The sequence below is a fragment of the Trichomycterus rosablanca genome, chromosome 10 (assembly GCF_030014385.1).
Source record: "Trichomycterus rosablanca isolate fTriRos1 chromosome 10, fTriRos1.hap1, whole genome shotgun sequence".
In the NCBI taxonomy this organism is placed as follows: Eukaryota; Metazoa; Chordata; class Actinopteri; order Siluriformes; family Trichomycteridae; genus Trichomycterus; species Trichomycterus rosablanca.
The window spans coordinates 28652289-28671403 of NC_085997.1; the positions used below are offsets into that span (position 1 = coordinate 28652289).

Below are 19115 nucleotides of genomic sequence, written 5' to 3' on the forward strand. Positions count from 1 at the left end.
AATTTACTGCTGTACATGTAATCATGTAATCATGTGGTTGAAATGTCTTGTTCAAAACGAAGACACCAGTCTGTGTGTGATATGTGAAACGTGACAGTTAGCCTCTTATGGTTCTCCACACCAAAATGTGTGAGCAGAAAAACACAGGGTGGCTCAGCTGTCTCCATATGAGTGTAATGAAGGAGAAGAAAAACAAATTCATGGCAACAAACACGATGACATCATGGAACATGCCTGCTTGCGTGGTTAGCAGGTCTGTAGCAAAGCCTGAGGTGGTTAAAACATGTTTACCAGCCTCCAAATTATTTATTTATTTATTTTTTAATAGAACACATTTTGGTTAAGCTTTAAGTTTTTACAGTTACCTCCTACAGGAAATAAGCCTCAGTCTGCCAGCAGCATTGGCCACCAGAGAATAGAAGCAGTTAGGAAGGCTTTCATTGTTGTTGTTGTTCTCTGAGAGTCAGCGAGCTGGGAAATCAGTTCCTGCATCAGTACGTCTCTGGATTTCATTATGCAGCTATAAATAAAATGCTAAAGTAAATAAGAAATAAATCCTTTCCACATTCAGAAAACTGGCTAGATTTAAAGAAGTATTTTAAAGAGTGGTGTTAAACTCTGTCGTTTAGTTATTAGTAGTATTTAATAATTATTTTGAATACATTTATTTATTTAAGACCCTTTGGAATTAGTTTAAAATTTTAATGTCCTACATTTCTGTATACCAGAGATGTTCACAAGTCTTTAGGCTAGAGTCCGAGTCAAGTCACGAATCTTTAGGCTAGAGTCCAAGTCAAGTCACGAGTCTTTAGGCTAGAGTCTGAGTCAGTATAATATACGAGTCAGTATAATATACACAAAACATTATATTGGAAATGTAGTGTAGAAATAAACAAATAATATGTAAGTTTAGATAAAAAACAACAACAGATTAGCGACTGTATTTTGCCATTTTACTTAGTGGCTTTACTTTCCTAGTCATTGTGCAAATTAATGTAATTTCCGTAACAAGAAGGTACCAGTTAAAAGCTTAAACTGATACGTTTTGTTTTCATTGCAAAACAAAAGCGCGCAATAAATCACGGCACAGCGGCCAAAATCCAAAACACAGCAAAACAAACAGAACCACTGCTTACCTTCGCTTATGTTCTTCCAGATGCTATTAAATTTATAAGTGTGTGTCCCTTTAGGAATATAATCCGTTATTATGTAAATGTGCTTGTAATTAAAAACCTCCAAACTTTTCCCGGTTGTGAAGTAAAACACTAACTCGTTAGAAATCCAATCAAGCGTTTCACTGACACATCATCTGTGTGACGCAAACTGAATAAATGCAAATAACAGCATTTCTTACTAAAAATTAAAATCAGAGGGTCTGATTGGTTCAGAAAGCTGGTCTTTCAACCATTAGCGCCAATTCTGTAGGAGTGAACCATTCACACCAGCTGTTCCTGTGAAGTGCACTACGTAGGGTATTCCACCAAGTGAAACTAGTCCTAGTCAAGTCTGAAGTCATTGTGTTTGCGACTTACGTGCGACTCGACTCGAGTCCCCATCTCTGCTGTATACACACATAAAACATGATTTTTATTGCTGGGTTGAAAATTCTGATTATTTACATCACAGTACATGCATTATTTCTGTTTTTTTTTTATAAAAACAAAGAGTTTAAGCGCATCTCATGTTTTCCAGAGTGCAGATTTTCCGCTTTGATGTTTATTTTTTGCAGCTTGCCGCTGCACTCAGTTCATTGTGATTGAACTTTGACCCAGTTTGCCGGCAGAGAGAAATTGATTCTCACTGTTATTATTTTCTTTTTTTTTTTTTTAAATGCATTACTTTTTTCTCCCGATTTTTAGTGCATCCAATTTTTACCCGATTGCATTATGCTTCCTCTCTACTGGTGCTTACCCCCGCCCCGATTGAGGAGAGCGAACTGACACACACCCCTGCTGACACATGTGCAGTAGCCCACTGCATCTTTTCATCTGCACCAAAACTGAGGTCCCTATCCGGCTCCCCTTCTGAATGAACAAAAGCCAAATGTTGTTCATATAGCCAACAGAACGCTCTCACAGAACGCTTATCATGTGAGAGCAGTCTAGGAGAGATATGGCTTTTAATTTTAGCTTTGTGCTTCAGGTTTAGCCAACAGGCAAAGTCAAATTATTTCCAGTGGTGTTTACAGAGCAAACTAAACATTGCTTACGTGTTGCTTCAACTGTATGTTCTAATGTTTACAGTTAAATAAAGAGCCTCAGACTTAACCATTTTGACCTCCTTGGTCTTGTACACTTGTTCTACAGTATATTCTATATGCTTTTAAAGGGCAGTGGTAGCTTACTGGTTTAAGTACTGGACTAGTAAGCAGAAAGTTGCCAGTTTAAGCCCCACCACTGCTAAGCTGGCACTGTTTGGGCCCCTAAGAAATTGTGATATTTTATTCATTCATAGTTGTAATTCACTTTGGATGGTAATATGTTGTCACATGATCTGCTATTGCCCAGATTTCATCACATAGCTGCATTTTTATTTCTGGTGTTATCTCTGCAGTCCTCCATTAATGACAGTGCAGATTTCAAAGCTGTAGCTGATGCCATGAAGGTGATCGGATTCACCGGCGACGAGATTCAGACCGTCTACAGGATCCTCGCTACCATCCTGCACCTGGTACAAACCACGTCGCAATACAATGACATCTAATCTAATACTCGCCTTTCGGTGTTCCAAATGTTCCTAATGTTACAGATTGTCTATAATGTTGTTAGGCATTGCTGTGGTTATGCTGGACTGTGTGTTGTGTTTCAAAGGGCAACCTGAAGTTTGGCACGGACGGTGATGTGACTCTGATTGAGAACTCCAAGCTCGTGGTCGTGCTAGCTGACCTGTTGTCTACTAAAGAGGAGAACGTGGAGAAAGCTTTGCTGTACCGCACTGTGTCTACTGGGAGGGATGTCATTGACAAGCAGCACACCGACCAAGAGGCCAGTTATGGCCGGGATGCTGTGGCCAAGGTACAAACCCCCACACACATTTAGCATTGTCCTTATAGGAGTATCCAAAATTCAGATCGGGGGTCATATTCATTCAACTATTTCTACTGCAAATAGTTGCTCCAAGTGATGAAATTCTCACATATACACACATTCACACATGTACACACATATTCACACATATACACACACACCCAGGGAGAACATGCAAACTCAACACAGAAAGGACCAGGTCTACTTCAACTTGAAATTGAACCCAGGACCTTACCCACCGAGCCACCGCATGCCCAAATCTGCAACAAAGTGATTATTATATTGCTCACCACACCTTAAATGTTTTTTTTCAATGGGCGCAAGGCATACAGTAACATCCTGGATGGGGCACCAGTCCATCACAGGGCAGACACACATACACACACACACACACACACACACACCCACACACACCCATTCACTTCTAGGGCAATTCAGTGTCTTCAATTAACCTGACTGCATGTTTTTGGACTGTGGGAGGAAACCGGAGCTCCCGGAGGAAACCCACACAGACACGGGGAGAACATGCAAACTCCACACAGAACGGACCTGGACCTGGATTAGACACAGCAGCGCTGCTGGAGTTTTTAAACAACTCACTGTCACTGCTGGACTGAGTATAGTCCACCATCCAAACGTATCCAGCCAACAGCGTCCTGTGGGCAGCGTCCTGTGACCACTGATGAAGGTCTAGAAGATGACCAACTCAAACAGCAGCAATAGATGAGCGATCGTCTCTGACTTTACATCTACAAGGTGGACCAACTAGGTAGGAGTGTCTAATAGAGTGGACAGTGAGTGGACACGGTATTTAAAAACTCCAGCAGCGCTGCTGTGTCTGATCCACTCATACCAGCACAACACACACTAACACACCACCACCATGTCAGTGTCACTGCAGTGCTGAGAATGATCCACAACCTAAATAATACCTGCTTTGTAGTGGTCCTGTGGTGGTCCTAACCATTGAAGAACAGGGTGAAAGCAGGTTAAAACAGTATGTAGAGAAATAGATAGACTGCAGTCAGTAATTATACTGTAGAACTACAAAGTGCTTTTATATGGTAAGTGAAGCTGATAAAATGGACAGTGAGTAGAAACAAGGAGGTGGTCATAATGTCATACCTGATCGGTGTATATTGATTGATTGATGATATTGCTTTTTATCCAGGCTATTTATGAACGCCTCTTCTGCTGGATTGTGGGAAGAATCAATGACATTATTGAAGTAAGAAACTATGACGTTAAAATTCATGGGAAGAACACAGTGATTGGTGTGCTGGACATCTATGGTTTTGAGATCTTTCAGAACAACAGGTATTTCTCAAATATGTATCTGTGTCATTTATTTACACTTTAAACTCTTTATGAAAGTTTCCACTCACACCTTCTCTAATATTTTAGTTTCGAGCAGTTCTGTATAAACTACTGCAATGAAAAACTCCAGCAGCTCTTCATTCAGCTGGTGCTCAAGCAGGAGCAGGAGGAGTACCAGCGAGAGGGCATCCCGTGGAAACATGTAAGAATTTTACGTACTTGTTGTTATATTGGGTAGTTTTTCCCTCTGTATTTCGGCTGATCACATAGTCGCCACAGGGAACGTTCTCTTTTACATACCTGATTTGGCACAGTTTATATGCCGGAGGCCCTTTCAGACCCAACCCTTCTTCTTTTTTATCTGGACTTTTATTGGGAGTGGCACTTAGACCACACTGATAAGGGCACCTACCAGTGGCTAGGCTGTTTGGCCATCCCTCCCAACACCCAGCCTTTATTCATAGCCAGTTGTGTCAGTGTAGATGCCTGACCTGTCAATAGCACAGCTTCAATTTGAAGCCTGGATCTCAGTGGTAGTGGGCTAGTATATTTAACTGCTGCACCAACAGAGCACCACGCATGGCTAAGTGTTTAACAGTTTAAAACGGTTTAATACTGGTAAAATACGCTAACTTACCAGTGTTAAGCTCTTGAGCTCTCAAGTTCGAATCTGAGCACTGCTATCAGTCAGCCAGGCAGAGATGATTGGCTGTGTGTCTGTGAAGGGTGGGACAATGCTTAAACAGGACAGGGTTTTACTTATTATGACTGCTACAATGACCGCCTCTGCTGGCTGATCAATGGCACCTGCACAATGAGACAGGGGATGATGGAGATTGCTGTGTGACTCTCCCTGTGTGAAACCGGTCCCCATACGAACTTGCCACATACAGGTCAAAAGATGCACGGTACTGCACACGTGTAGTAGGGGGCATGTGAAGGTTGTGACCTTCCTCTGTCAGAAGTGGAGGTGTAGAGGCAGCAGGAGAGGCGAATTAAGATCGGGTAATTGGACATGACCAGGGCAGCACGGACGCTAAGTGGGTAGCACTGTTGACACACAGCAAGAAGGTCCTGGGTTCGATCCCAAGGTGGGGCGGTCCGGGTCCTGTCTGTGTGGAGTTTGCATGTTCTCCCTGTGTCAGTATGGGTTTCCTCCGGGTCGGCAAACAGAACTGTACAGTAACAGCTTATCAGAACTGTAAAAATTACGCAATAAAAAGAAATCTTATTAATATTGAGCAGAATGAAGTTCTCCCTATTGGTCCGGCCCTCCACAACAGTAACAGTTTCTTATGTGGCCCCTTGGAAAATTTAATTGCCCACCCCTGAATTAGAGATACATCAGCAATGAAAACACTGCTTCCATTTCCAACACACGGGTGTTTATCGTCTCATATCACCCCCAGGTGGAAGCAGCGTCTCGTTGTAGTGAAAAAAGCTCGTGTGAGCAGTGTAGTTATTCTATTTCAAATCCTTTTGCCCCTGCCGGTCCGTTAAATAATATTTTATATGAAACCGGTCCGTGGTGCAAAAAAGGGGCCGCTGAAATGACCAGACAGGTAGAAAAAAAAAAAAAAGAAAAAAAAAACATTGATACATTATTTGATACATTATAAAAGTCACCACATAAGGAGGGTATTGTAGAATTTTGGGATATGTGGGACTTTTTTTTTTAATTGCTAACTAATTTTCATAGAAAATAATTTTTTTAACCCCAGCAAAACACGTCATTAACCCGTCTGCACATGTTCTTGGACAGATTGACTATTTCAACAATCAGATCATCGTTGATCTGGTGGAACAGCAGCATAAGGGCATATTTTCCGTCCTGGATGAAGCGTGTATGAACGTGGGCAAGGTGACGGATGAGATGTTCCTGCAGGCCCTCAACGGCAAACTGGCCAAGCATGCTCACTACACCAGCCGCAAGGTACGGTGTTCAGATTTTACTGGTTTGATGTGACTGGTTGCAGGTGTGACGAAGAAGTGACGTGCTGATATGAAGCCCAAAACTCCCAAATGTTTGATGTTTGTGCTTTTGTTTATGGTGTAGCATTCAGTAAATGTCAATGCGTTTCCCTGAATGAACAGAAGAGGGCATCAGTGATCGTTAAACCATCCCCTCATGTTGACTTCTTAATGATGTCACTGACTAGCCTGAGCCTGTAAGTCTGCAGTCTTGCTGCCCCGACCAAAAAAACAGAGATGGAGAGATTTAGATGGCATTGAAAATGAAAGGTGGGAGCCAGGTCTTTAAAAACACCTCAGTGCACAAGCTTTAGTGCTTATTCGACCTGACGTGACTTGTTGCTAGCTACAGCTTCATGCTTTTTTGTATTTAAAGGGTTATTCATGCTACCTGATGTACACAGAAGCAGGGCTGGGTATATACATGGATGGCACAAGTGCTGGTTTCATCACATTTCTTAGATCAGAAGGATGGGACTGAGACCAGCATGGTTCTCTGATCATTATGTTGTGCAGCTATAATAAAACCATCACTGTCTTCTGGATTACTAATTAGTCGAGACAGGATTACTGCTTTCTGCAGAGAGAGAGAGAGAGAGAGAGAGAGAGACTTGGTTCTGTATGTGTAGGTGCATAGACAATGTGTACGGTGTTGCACATATAGCTAAGGTCCTATATAGGGATGCATCAATACCATTTTTTCCCAACCGAGTACAAGTACATGTATTTTTGTACTTGCCGATACCGATACCAATACCTATTGGATCAGATATCTGACATGCTAGAAAACTCGATCCGGTCGCCGAGCGCTCGGCGAGCCGGTCGGATCGAGTTGTTGGGTAGTTCACACATAGCGATCGAGAGCCGAGTTTTGATCGCCGAGCGAACGCCGAGTTGCTCCCGAGCCGGCAAATCTAGTGCCGACCAGTCGCCGAGTGAAAATCAGGGCAAAAATCGTGTAGTGAGAAATAGGCATAATGCAGCGACGTGCACTAGGCACACGGTATCAGATGTTTAGTATCGGAGCCTCATTTGCGAGTACGAGTACAAGTTAATGAGCGCGGTATCGGGCAAATACCCGATACCAGTATCGCTACTCATGCATCTCTAGTCCTATACATGTACTTGAATGTTCAGTGCTTTAACAAAATGCATCCTCATTCCCCTCCTATTTTAAGTATATGTCCTGCTGTAATGCCAAATTAGGGAAAGAAATAAGACACTAGTGTAGATACGTTACCAATATAATGGTTTGTTTACACAATTAACCAGGTATCAAACAAGCATGCATAAAGATCATTAAGCAGGACCCGATAGATAGATAGATAGATAGATAGATAGATAGATAGATAGATAGACAGATAGACAGATAGAGGACAAAGAAAAGACCGACACACTACACAAGCAAACAAACATCTATGCTAAATGCTAACCTAAAGCTAATGCTAATCTTTAAAAACAAAGAACTGTTCCTTAAAATAAGCCATAAGATGTTATGGTTTAATCCCTGAGATGTTATGTTATTTGTTACGGTCTGGGAAGCGTTTTTGTGCCTTGAAGGCCAAAACAGAGAGGATAAGAAGGAGCTTTTTCCCCACAAGCTGTTTGGGCTTTCAACCAAAATAGCAGTCAGAACTAGACAGATATGTATGAGTGTGTTTATATGTATATGTGTGTATACAGTTTTTATGTATGTGTTTATGTATATAGATTTGTACATAATAATCACAACATTCATAGCGTTATGTTGCACAATATATGTTTAGTATTATGTTCAATACTTGCACAACTCTTCTTTGTCACTTTTGCACACTTGGTTCACTTTACATTGCCTCTATTATATTTAATATTTATATTTATTTACTTATTATATTTTAAGTTTCTTATTTTAATTCTACACTTTTCACATTTTAAAATATTTAAATTTTAATATAAATATATATTTTGTTGAAACTTATCGAGTACTGTAATAATAGCACATAATTAGAACATAGCACATAATAATAATAATAATTAGCTCATAGCTACCATACAGTTTTTTTCTTTAACTTGTGTTTGGTGTATCTGTTTAAGAAAAAAACTGCTTGAGTAACAAATTTCACTCCAATCAATTTGTGCAACTATATTTATTGATCCAAAAGAAAAAAAATATGTAAACACCCAGATGAAACATGTTTTCGAGTTCTTTAAACATTTTTACTGTGTACAGATTCTAAGATGATCAATATGACAAATGTTTCTCAGCGCTGCAATCTGTCGTAATCATTTCCAAATTTATCTCCGTTGCGTCTCCAATTTATTTCCCTGACGAAACTTTCCCATGCTGTTAAGTCACCCACTCTCTCACTAGGACCCTAAAAATGTCTTTAATCCTCCCAGATGTGTTATTTTAATGCCTTGCTTCCTAGCGGCTGTTAATTACAGTAATTTGCTGACACAGACAGTCATGCGTAGACCAGCTTTGGGTGGGGGGTTTGCGCCTTCCTGTTGTTTTTCTTCTTTATCAGTTCTGCTCGTTTGCCCCTCTTTCTCTTTTTCTTTTTCTTTCTCTGTCGAGCACATGGCGAGTGAACATGCAGGCGATCGTCTGGATGCAGTCACGGCTGTTAGCATCATGGCTGTGTTGAGGCATGAGCATGCTCATTAGTTGTTAAAGCTTTGATTATACTGTTCTGGTCAGTGAAGCAACCTTTTAGTGGCTGATTGCTAAACTTCATGTAAAATTCATGCTTCACTGTAAATTATTAAGTACTTTGTTATTAAATAGAATCAGTTTTATTGGCCAAGTGTGTTGCACACATGAAGAATCTGTCTCCGGGTTACAGGGATTCCTACAGTGTTCACAAACGATGCAGTTGCCATGACGCTGTGCTTACATATAACAATAAGACAATAAGGATGCTCGGGTGGTGCAGTACAACACATTTGTCCACCACTGATGACATCTTGAGCTCTCGAGTTTGAATCTCAGCTCTGCTATTGGCCATATGGGTGCCTACACATGGACCTCCATGGACCTCGCTTGAGCACATCATTCTGAAACAGAAGGGGTCTTTTTCACCGTTTGTCTGTTGTCGAATTTAAAAACCATAAGTCCTGTGACCAGTGATGAAGGTCTAGAAGATGACCAACTCAAACAGCAGCAATAGATGAGCCATCGTCTCTGACTGTACATCTACAAGGTGGACCAACTAGGTAGGAGTGTCTAATAGAGTGGACAGTGAGTGGACACAGTATTTAAAAACTCCAGCAGGGCTGCTGTGTCTTATCCACTCCTTACAAGCACAACACACACTAACACACCACCACCATGTCAGTGTCACTGCAGTGCTGAGAATGATCCACCACCAAAATAATACCTGCTCTGTAGTGGTCCTGACCATTGAAGAACAGCATGAAAGGGGGCTAACAAAGTATGCAGAGAAACAGATAGACTACAGTCAGTAATTGTAGATCTAAAAAGTGCTTCTATATACGGTAAGTGGAGCTGAAAAAAATGGATTAGACAGTGAGTGTACAAACAAGGAGGTGGTTTTAATGTTATGGTTCATCGGTGTATATACTGCATGTGTATCATTTAAAAGGGTGTACACATACTTTTGGCTATATATTAAAAGTAAAATTTTTCCAACCTATGTAAAAAATAAAAGCCATGCACATGCTTGTATGCTTGAACACGTGTTTCGTACATAATACCAAATCATTTTTCAATGATTCAATGATGACTCAACTTCAGTTTCAATTGTTATGCTAATGATACCCAGATCTACATCGGTTCTTCCTCCTCCTTCATTAACAGCATTCATCCATAAAATAAAGGACTGCATGCATTTCTAATCTAACAAAACTGAGATCCTATTAGTGCTCTGTTAAAAGTCAAATAATGGATGGCCAGTTTGCTTCTTAAACCTTCCCAAACAGTCTGTAACCTTGTAGATGCAGAGATTCTAATTTATGTATTTATAGTTTTAAGACTGGACTTCTGCTATGCATTTTTATTGGTCTTCCTTTTAAAACCACTGTAGATTACTGTCCATGCTTTAGTGTGAAAACTCAGCAGCTAGAGTACTTACACCAAAATACGTTCCCATATTACCTCCACTCTGTACAATCTTTACCGCTTACCGGATCACGGTCCACATTCAATACAAATTATACTTCTTACTTAGACACTTAGGTGGATGGATGGATAGATGGATGGATGGATGGATGGATGGATAGATAGATAGATTAGATAGATAGATAGATTTGCATAGATAGATAGATAGATTAGATAGATTAGATAGATTTGCATAGATAGATAGATGGATAGATAGATAGATAGATAGATAGATAGATAGATAGATAGATAGATAGATAGATAGATTTGTATAGATAGATAGATAGATAGATAGATAGATAGATAGATAGATAGATTTGCATAGATAGATAGATAGATAGATTAGATAGATTAGATAGATTTGCTTAGATAGATAGATAGATAGATAGATAGATAGATAGATTTGTATAGATAGATAGATAGATAGATAGATTAGATAGATTTGCATAGATAGATAGATAGATTTGCATAGATAGATAGATAGATTAGATAGATAAGATAGATTTGCATAGATAGATAGATAGATAGATAGATAGATAGATAGATAGATAGATAGATAGATAGATAGATAGATTTGTATAGATAGATAGATAGATAGATTAGATAGATTTGCATAGATAGATAGATAGATTTGCATAGATAGATAGATAGATAGATTAGATAGATTAGATAGATTTGCTTAGATAGATAGATAGATAGATAGATAGATAGATAGATAGATAGATAGATAGATTTGTATAGATAGATAGATAGATAGATAGATTAGATAGATTTGCATAGATAGATAGATAGATTTGCATAGATAGATAGATAGATTAGATAGATAAGATAGATTTGCATAGATAGATGGATAGATAGATAGATAGATAGATAGATAGATAGATAGATAGATAGATAGATAGATAGATAGATAGATAGATTTGTATAGATAGATAGATAGATAGATTAGATAGATTTGCATAGATAGATAGATAGATTTGCATAGATAGATAGATAGATTAGATAGATAAGATAGATTTGCATAGATAGATGGATAGATAGATAGATTAGATAGATTAGATAGATTTGCATAGATAGATAGATAGATTAGATAGATAGATAGATAGATAGATAGATAGATAGATAGATAGATAGATAGATTTTCATAGATAGATAGATAAATAGATAGATAGATATTGATTGATTGATTGATTGATTTTATTAACCCCAAAATAAAAGCCTATGTAGCTTCATAAATCAATAGTAATAATATGTACACTACAGTATTACCAGTAAACATTACCAGTAACATCACAACATCAAGTTTTTTAAACTGTAGCTTAAAACCTATATTTCTTACAGTCCTATTCTACTATATCTGCTCTGATTGTGTTTTTAATTTTCATTTGTATGTTTAAACTATTGTACAGTGTCATTGGGTTTGGTATAAACACTAAATAAATTAAACATTATTATTAATAATAGCGTTATTATTTTCTATGAATAAATGAATATAATTAGATTTATGTTGTAGTTCCATCTTCACCATGATGGAAAAAGCACAGGTGGTAAGCAGAATGGCGCACTGCTGGTGTTGGCAAAAGAGCAGGATGGGTCCAGTTGGAACCTGGATGACCCAGCAAGACGCAACCATGAATCTGTTCAGACGATTTCACACCTCAGGAACACTGTCTGCCCTGCATCACTCTAATATTTCATACAAACCATGCATATTTATTGAATAAAGACCAGGAACAATTGGGTTTGTTTAAAAAAGAAATCATTCCAGGTGCTTAGGTGGTGCTATCAGTCGGTCGAGTGTCTACATACAGACATGTTTGGTTATGTCTGAGGGGAGGAGGGTGGCCGAGGCCCTACAATGAATTGGCATCCGATGTGTGTTACTGCATCACGCCCAGTGATTCCTAAGAATCTGGACCCACTGCAACCTTGACCAGGATAAAGTAGTAGTAAAATATGAAATGATGATGATGATGAGGTGACATGCCCATTGTGCATCTGTATATTCCATTACACTAGCCTTGTGTGACCGAGACAATGGATTGGCGTCCTGTCCGGGGTGTGTTACTGCATCACGCCCAGTGATTCCTAAGAATCTGGACCCACTGCAACCTTGACCAGGATAAAGTAGTAGTAAAATATGAAATGATGATGATGATGAGGTGACATGCCCATTGTGCATCTGTATATTCCATTACACTAGCCTTGTGTGACCGAGACAATGGATTGGCGTCCTGTCCGGGGTGTGTTACTGCATCACGCCCAGTGATTCCTAAGAATCTGGACCCACTGCAACCCTGACCAGGATAAAGTAGTAGTAAAATATGAAAAAATGATGATGATGATGATGATGAGGTGACATGCCCATTGTGCATCTGTATATTCCATTACATTAGCCTTGTGTGACCGAGACAATGGATTGGCGTCCTGTCCGGGGTGTGTTACTGTATCACGTCCAGTGATTTCTGAGAATCCGGACCCCCTGCAACCCTGACCAGGATAAAGTAGTAGTAAAATATGAAATGATGATGATGATGAGGTGACATGCCCATTGTGCATCTGTATATTCCATTACACTAGCCTTGTGTGACCGAGACAATGGATTGGCGTCCTGTCCGGGGTGTGTTACTGTATCACAACCAGTGATTTCTGAGAATCCGGACCCCCTGCAACCCTGACCAGGATAAAACAGTGGTAAAACATAAAAATGTGCAAAAAATTGGCTTAATGTCACGTCTGCTTTATTTTGGCTTCATCACCAAGCAGGGTGTGTTTGAGGCTCAGAGGCGTTTTGAGAACACGCTCTATATTTGGAGGAGCTGCAAAGCCACTGCGCCTCTTACTCCCCCCCCCCCCCCCCCCCGGCGTGACTTATGTCTGTTTCGCACTCGCTTTCCCCCCCTGTCTTTTACCCCGCCTGTCTAACTTATCAAGCACATCACACGTCTGCGTTTTCTATTATTTTCCTAACGAACCTCGATTTCCATTGTTTAGAGCCGTGTGTGTATGTGTGGAACAGCGGGCGTGTCTGATTTCAGACGGACGAGACGGAGGGAGGGCGCTCGGCAGGCTGCTCGGTCTGCTCTGTCTGATCCGTCTGAAGCCAGGCTCATGCTGGCCGGCCGTGATGCTGCCACATCAGAGGCAGATGGACACTCAGGGCCAAGATGAGTTTGGCTCGTAATGTCCAAAAATGATTTGGTTATTATTATTATATTGCTCTGACAATAGAGACCTCTATTTAGATGAATCTCTCAGGGCTGCATAAATCCGCTGTTACGCAATTTCTGATTGTCCCACTTTTAGTGAAGCGCTGTGTAAAGTGGCCTCTCGGCTTGAAAGGATCTCGTTCTGCTCGCTCAGATGGAAGCGGCTGCAGTTACAGTGGGGTCAAAAAGTATTTAGTCAGCCACTGATTGTGCAAGTTCTCTTACTTAGAAAGATGAGAGGTGTCTGTAATTTTCATCATAGGTACACTTCAACTATGAGAGACAAAATGAGAAAAAAAAAATCCAGGAAATCACATTGTAGGATTTTTAAAGAATTTATTCGTAAATTATGGTGGAAAATAAGTATTTGGTCAATAACAAACAAGCAAGATTTCTGGCTCTCACAGACCTGTAACTTCTTCTTTAAGAAGCTCTTCTGTCCTCCACTCGTTACCTGTATTAATGGCACCTGTTTGACCTCGTTATCTGTATAAAAGACACCTGTCCACAGCCTCAAACAGTCAGACTCCAAACTCAACCATGGCCAAGACCAAAGAGCTGTCGAAGGACACCAGGAAGAAAATTGTAGACCTGCACCAGGCTGGGAAGAGTGAATCTACAATAGGCAAGCAGGTTGGTGTGAATAAATCAACTGTGGGAACAATTGTAAGAAAATGGAAGACATACAAGACCATTGATAATCTCCCTTGGGGTCAAGATCTCATCCCGTGGGGTCAAAATGATCATGAGAACGGTGAGCAAAAATCCCAGAACTACACGGAGGTACCTGATGAATGACCTGCAGAGAGCTGGGACCAAAGTACAAAGGCTACCATCAGTAACACACTACGCCGAGAGGGACTCAAATCCTGCAGTGCCAGGTGTGTCCCCCTGCTTAAGCCAGTACATGTCCAGGCCCGTCTGATGTTTGCCAGAGAGCATATGGATGATCCAGAAGAGGATTGGGAGAATATCATGTGGTCAGATGAAACCAAAATGGAACTTTGAAGAACACCATACCTACTATGAAGCATGGGGGTGGAAACATCATGCTTTGGGGCTGTTTTTCTGCAAAGGGGACAGGACGACTGATCCGTGTTAAGGGAAGAATGAACGGGGCAATGTATCGTGAGATTTTAAGCCAAAACCTCCTTCCATCAGTGAGAGCATTGAAGATGGAATGTGGCTGGGTCTTCCAGCATGACAATGATCCCAAACACACCGCTCGGGCAATGAAGGAGTGGCTCCGTAAAAAGCATTTCAAGGTCCTGGAGTGGCCTAGCCAGTCTCCAGACCTCAACCCCATAGAAAATTTGTGGAGTCCGTGTTGCCCAGCGACAGCCCCAAAACATCACTGCTCTAGAGGAGATCTGCATGGAGGAATGGGCCAAAATACCAGCTACAGTGTGTGCAAACCTGGTGAAGACTTACAGGAAACGTTTGACCTCTGTCATTGCCAACAAAGGTTATGTTACGAAGTATTGAGTTGAACTTTTGTTATTGACCAAATACTTATTTTCCACCATAATTTACAAATAAATTCTTTAAAAATCCTACAATGTGATTTCCTGGATTTTTTTTTTCTCATTTTGTCTCTCATAGTTGAAGTGTACCTATGATGAAAATTACAGACCTCTCTCATCTTTCTAAGTAGGAGAACCTGCACAATCAGTGGCTGACTAAATACTTTTTGGCCCCACTGTACAGTTAGATCAGTTGGGTAATACGCTTCGGACACACCAGAGATGGGTTCATTAAGGGTGCGGTATGCTTTCCCGAATGCACATGATCGCATTAAAGGCGCAGCATGGCCGCTCAGGTAAAAACACACGCTGGAACCAGAGCTGGGAGGGTGTGTCTCTCCATACACGGTGCTGATCCGCATTGCACAAGTGTAGGTGACAAAATGCATACGGCTGCTGCCCACGTGTTGGAGGGGGCATGGGTTAGCTTTGTTCTCCTCAATCAGAGCTGGGATCGACATTGGTGGAGAGGAAGCATGACGCAATAGGGCAATTGGACACGCTAAAAAAGGGAGAAAAAAGGAGAAACATGCATAACACAAATATATATAATATATACAAATATAATATATATATATATTTATATATAGCGTAGCATGAAGCAAATGTCAGAAAGTTTGGGACTTTTGTTGTTACAGCAACTCTGTAGTGATGTCAACCAGGCAAGGTGAATAGCGCCAGTGCCCTCTGCTGTTTAAAGTGAATATCATTAATCTTAAATGAATAACCGATTTGAATCTTGGCACATGTACACCAATTTTTAACTGTCTTGTAGTGCATCATTACATCCCTAGTAGGCAGCATTTTAAGGCATCTAAGAATGCGGACAGGCCTTCTCGGGAGCGCATGTAGGAGGACGCATTTAGAGAGATCACCTGGTTTTTGGACAGACCCAATAATGATTACGTGGCACACCCATTGCGCATCTGTATATTCCATTGCACTTGCCTACTACTACTCAGATCCAAAAGTTGAATCGCCAGTGGTACTATCAGCTGGTTGGGTGTCTACTAGGGATGTAACGATGCACCACAAGGCAGTTAAAAATCGGTGCACATGTGCCACGATTCGATTCGGTAATTCATGTAAAATGAATCGATATTCACTTTAAACAGCAGAGGGCACTGGCGCTATTCACCTTGCCTGGTTGACGTCACTACACAGAGTTCTACGGGATTTTCTAGCCAGATTTATTTATGTGAGGACACTTTCTTTATTTGTATTATTCATTTATTTATATAATGTGGGATTTATTTTAAAATTTCATTTGTTTTTTTACACAGAAAGGGAAAGATTTTATTTTATTTTTTAAGGGATTTTTTGTTTATGTTATAATTTGTCTTCAATTTCGATTTGTTTAAAAAAATCACATCGTGAACCCAGTATCTTGAATCGTATCGCATTGTGGGTAGAGTGTATTGTTACATCTCTAGCATCTTGTCTCAGACATGATTGGCTATGTCTTAGCAATGGTTTTGAAGACCTGTCCGGGGTTTGTTACTGCATCACGCTCAGTGATTCCTCAGAATCCAGACCCACTGCAATTTTATTGTTTTAATATCAAACACAGTCATGGACAATTCTGCATCTTTTGATTCCTAAGAATCCGGACCCACTGCACCAATGATGAAAATAATGATGGTTTTCATTCTATTTTTATCACACTATCCTAACACAGCAGACATGTCTGGGATCCTCCTGTGACGAGTCTTTGTCTCTTTGTCTCTTTCAGCTCTCCCCTACTGACAAGAGCCTGGAGTTTGAACGGGACTTTCGTATTCGGCACTATGCAGGAGATGTAGTGTAAGTATTGCTCAAGCATTCATCTCATCATGACCGATTCATCCCCCTTTCAGAGTTTTATTAGCAAGCAGCTAACGTGAATGTTACCAAATACCTTTATTGACCTTGAAGGTACTGTGATGTCCATCAGACACAACACACGTTTGACAAAGTTTGTACAGCTTCTGGAAACTGTTGTAAAAGTCTTTTTTTGGAATCGCCTTTAGAGCCATCGTCTCTGAAACGTCCACAAACCTTGAGCCCTTTATTTACATTTTTGGCATTTAGCAAATGCCTTTATCCGAAGCAACTAACAGTAGTGTGACATAGGGCTGGGCAATATGACTAAAAAAAACTCATATCTCGATATGCTATTGAGAAGTGGCGATATACGATACGATATAATGTAAACTTAAAGTACAATGGCAGGCCACTGCCTGTATTTTAGCTTATTTTGTTTATAAGTTATCTTAAAAAATACTGAGCTCTGATAAATTCTGACTGAATTACAGTGTTTATATTTTGTATTATTACAGGCTGTATTTGTATTTATACTGACAATATTTACATCAAACAAACCAGCAGTATCTCACAATCACATTTATTCTCCGTTTTACTTCAAATAAATGAGCATCAAAACAATCCCGAAAAAGTTCAGTATTTGATCATGCTTTGCTATCATTACAAAATCAAAGCGCATGGTAAGCACCAGCACCACCACCCAGATCAGCCACACAGCAGCATAAAATCATTACCGCTGCTTACCTGATCTTCTCTTCTTCAAATTGAAAACATATATCCTATATCCGTGTGTTGTTCCATTAGGGATATAATCAACTTGTTCTTCTTTATGGAGGCCATCTTGTTTGTTTCCACCTAACTAATGAAAACCATTTTAGATCATTTATTCACTCGGCTTTCGCGGTAGAAAGCTGAAACTGGTAATTCGTTCATTAAGCTGTCACTTATACAACAACCAATGAAGAGAGAGATTGAAATTCCGCCCAAAATCTGAATTTGGAAGCTCTGATTGGTCTATACAGCTAAATTTCTTTAACAAATGAACTGAAACAGAGTGAACAAAACAAATGAATCTTTACCATAGATAAGAGCACAGTTCCCTGATTTGATTCCAATGAATAATTTGTTTTAAAAAGAGTCGTTTCTGACTCGTTGACTCAGTGATTCAGTTTCCCTGTGTGTGCCCAGCCCTAGTGTGACAGTATACCGTCTGAGCAATTGAGGGTTAAAGCCCTTGTTTAAGGGCCCAACAGCAGCAACCTGGCAGTGGCGGGGCTTGAACCAGCAACCTTTTGATTGCTAGTTCAGTACCTTATCCGCTAGGCTACAACTGCCTTCATGACCTCCTATCAGGTGCTTTCATCACTTTCTTCAGCATTTTGTAACTACTAACTACAGTAACTACTTGTCCTGGCAGACACACACACACACACACACACACACACATTCACCTATAGGGCAATTCAGTGTCTCCAATTAACATGACTTGTTTTTGGACTGTGGGAGGAAACCGGAGCTCCCAGAGAAAAGCCACGCAGACACGGGGAGAACATACAAACTCCACACAGAAAGGACCCGGACCGCCCCACCTGGGGATCGAACCCAGGACCTTCTTGCTGTGAGGCGACAGTGCTACCCAGTATATGAAATCCAGCTCCCAAAACCACATGTATTTATGTCCGATCTAAAGAGCCTGAGCTGTAAGCTGTAATTGATTTCCTGTGAATGCTCTCATTAATAGTTTATGAGATCGTCCATATCCAGCCGTGTAGGAGCTCTGTGTTTAACTGACTTACAGTCCAAGCTAAAAATACAGACGTCGTGGAAGGTGTGCGAGAAATATAGCGCTATGAGTCAGCGCTGCAATGCTGCCGGCCTCCCAGCGGCCCCAAACACTTACTGTAGCACTTAAAAGGCTCAGATAGCGCGGCCAATCAATCCCCCACCTCCTTTTATTTCCTGAGACTAAGCTTCGCCGGGGTTCGTCTTAATGAAGCCCTCGGCTGGACTAGAGGTGTAAAAATAACACATATTTCACAGCCATTGTTAATTTAGCTTGTTTGACATGTTAATCGCCAGGTACTCCGTGGTGGGCTTTATCGACAAGAACAAGGACACGCTGTTCCAGGATTTCAAACGGCTGTTATATAACAGGTCGGTACCCTCA

At 40.5% G+C, this 19115-nt stretch overlaps 1 protein-coding gene across 1 annotated transcript in view; it reads left to right on the top strand.

Annotated features, from left to right (window-relative positions):
• Nucleotides 1-19115, top strand: part of myo1d (myosin 1D) — a 128852-nt gene that overhangs the window by 48621 nt on the left and 61116 nt on the right. Inside the window, exons 7-13 of the mRNA XM_063003078.1 lie at nt 2554-2670; nt 2811-3014; nt 4198-4343; nt 4431-4545; nt 6106-6276; nt 16878-16948; nt 19028-19102. Of these exons, the coding sequence (XP_062859148.1) occupies nt 2554-2670; nt 2811-3014; nt 4198-4343; nt 4431-4545; nt 6106-6276; nt 16878-16948; nt 19028-19102 (899 nt within the window). The remainder of the gene's footprint in view (nt 1-2553; nt 2671-2810; nt 3015-4197; nt 4344-4430; nt 4546-6105; nt 6277-16877; nt 16949-19027; nt 19103-19115) is intronic.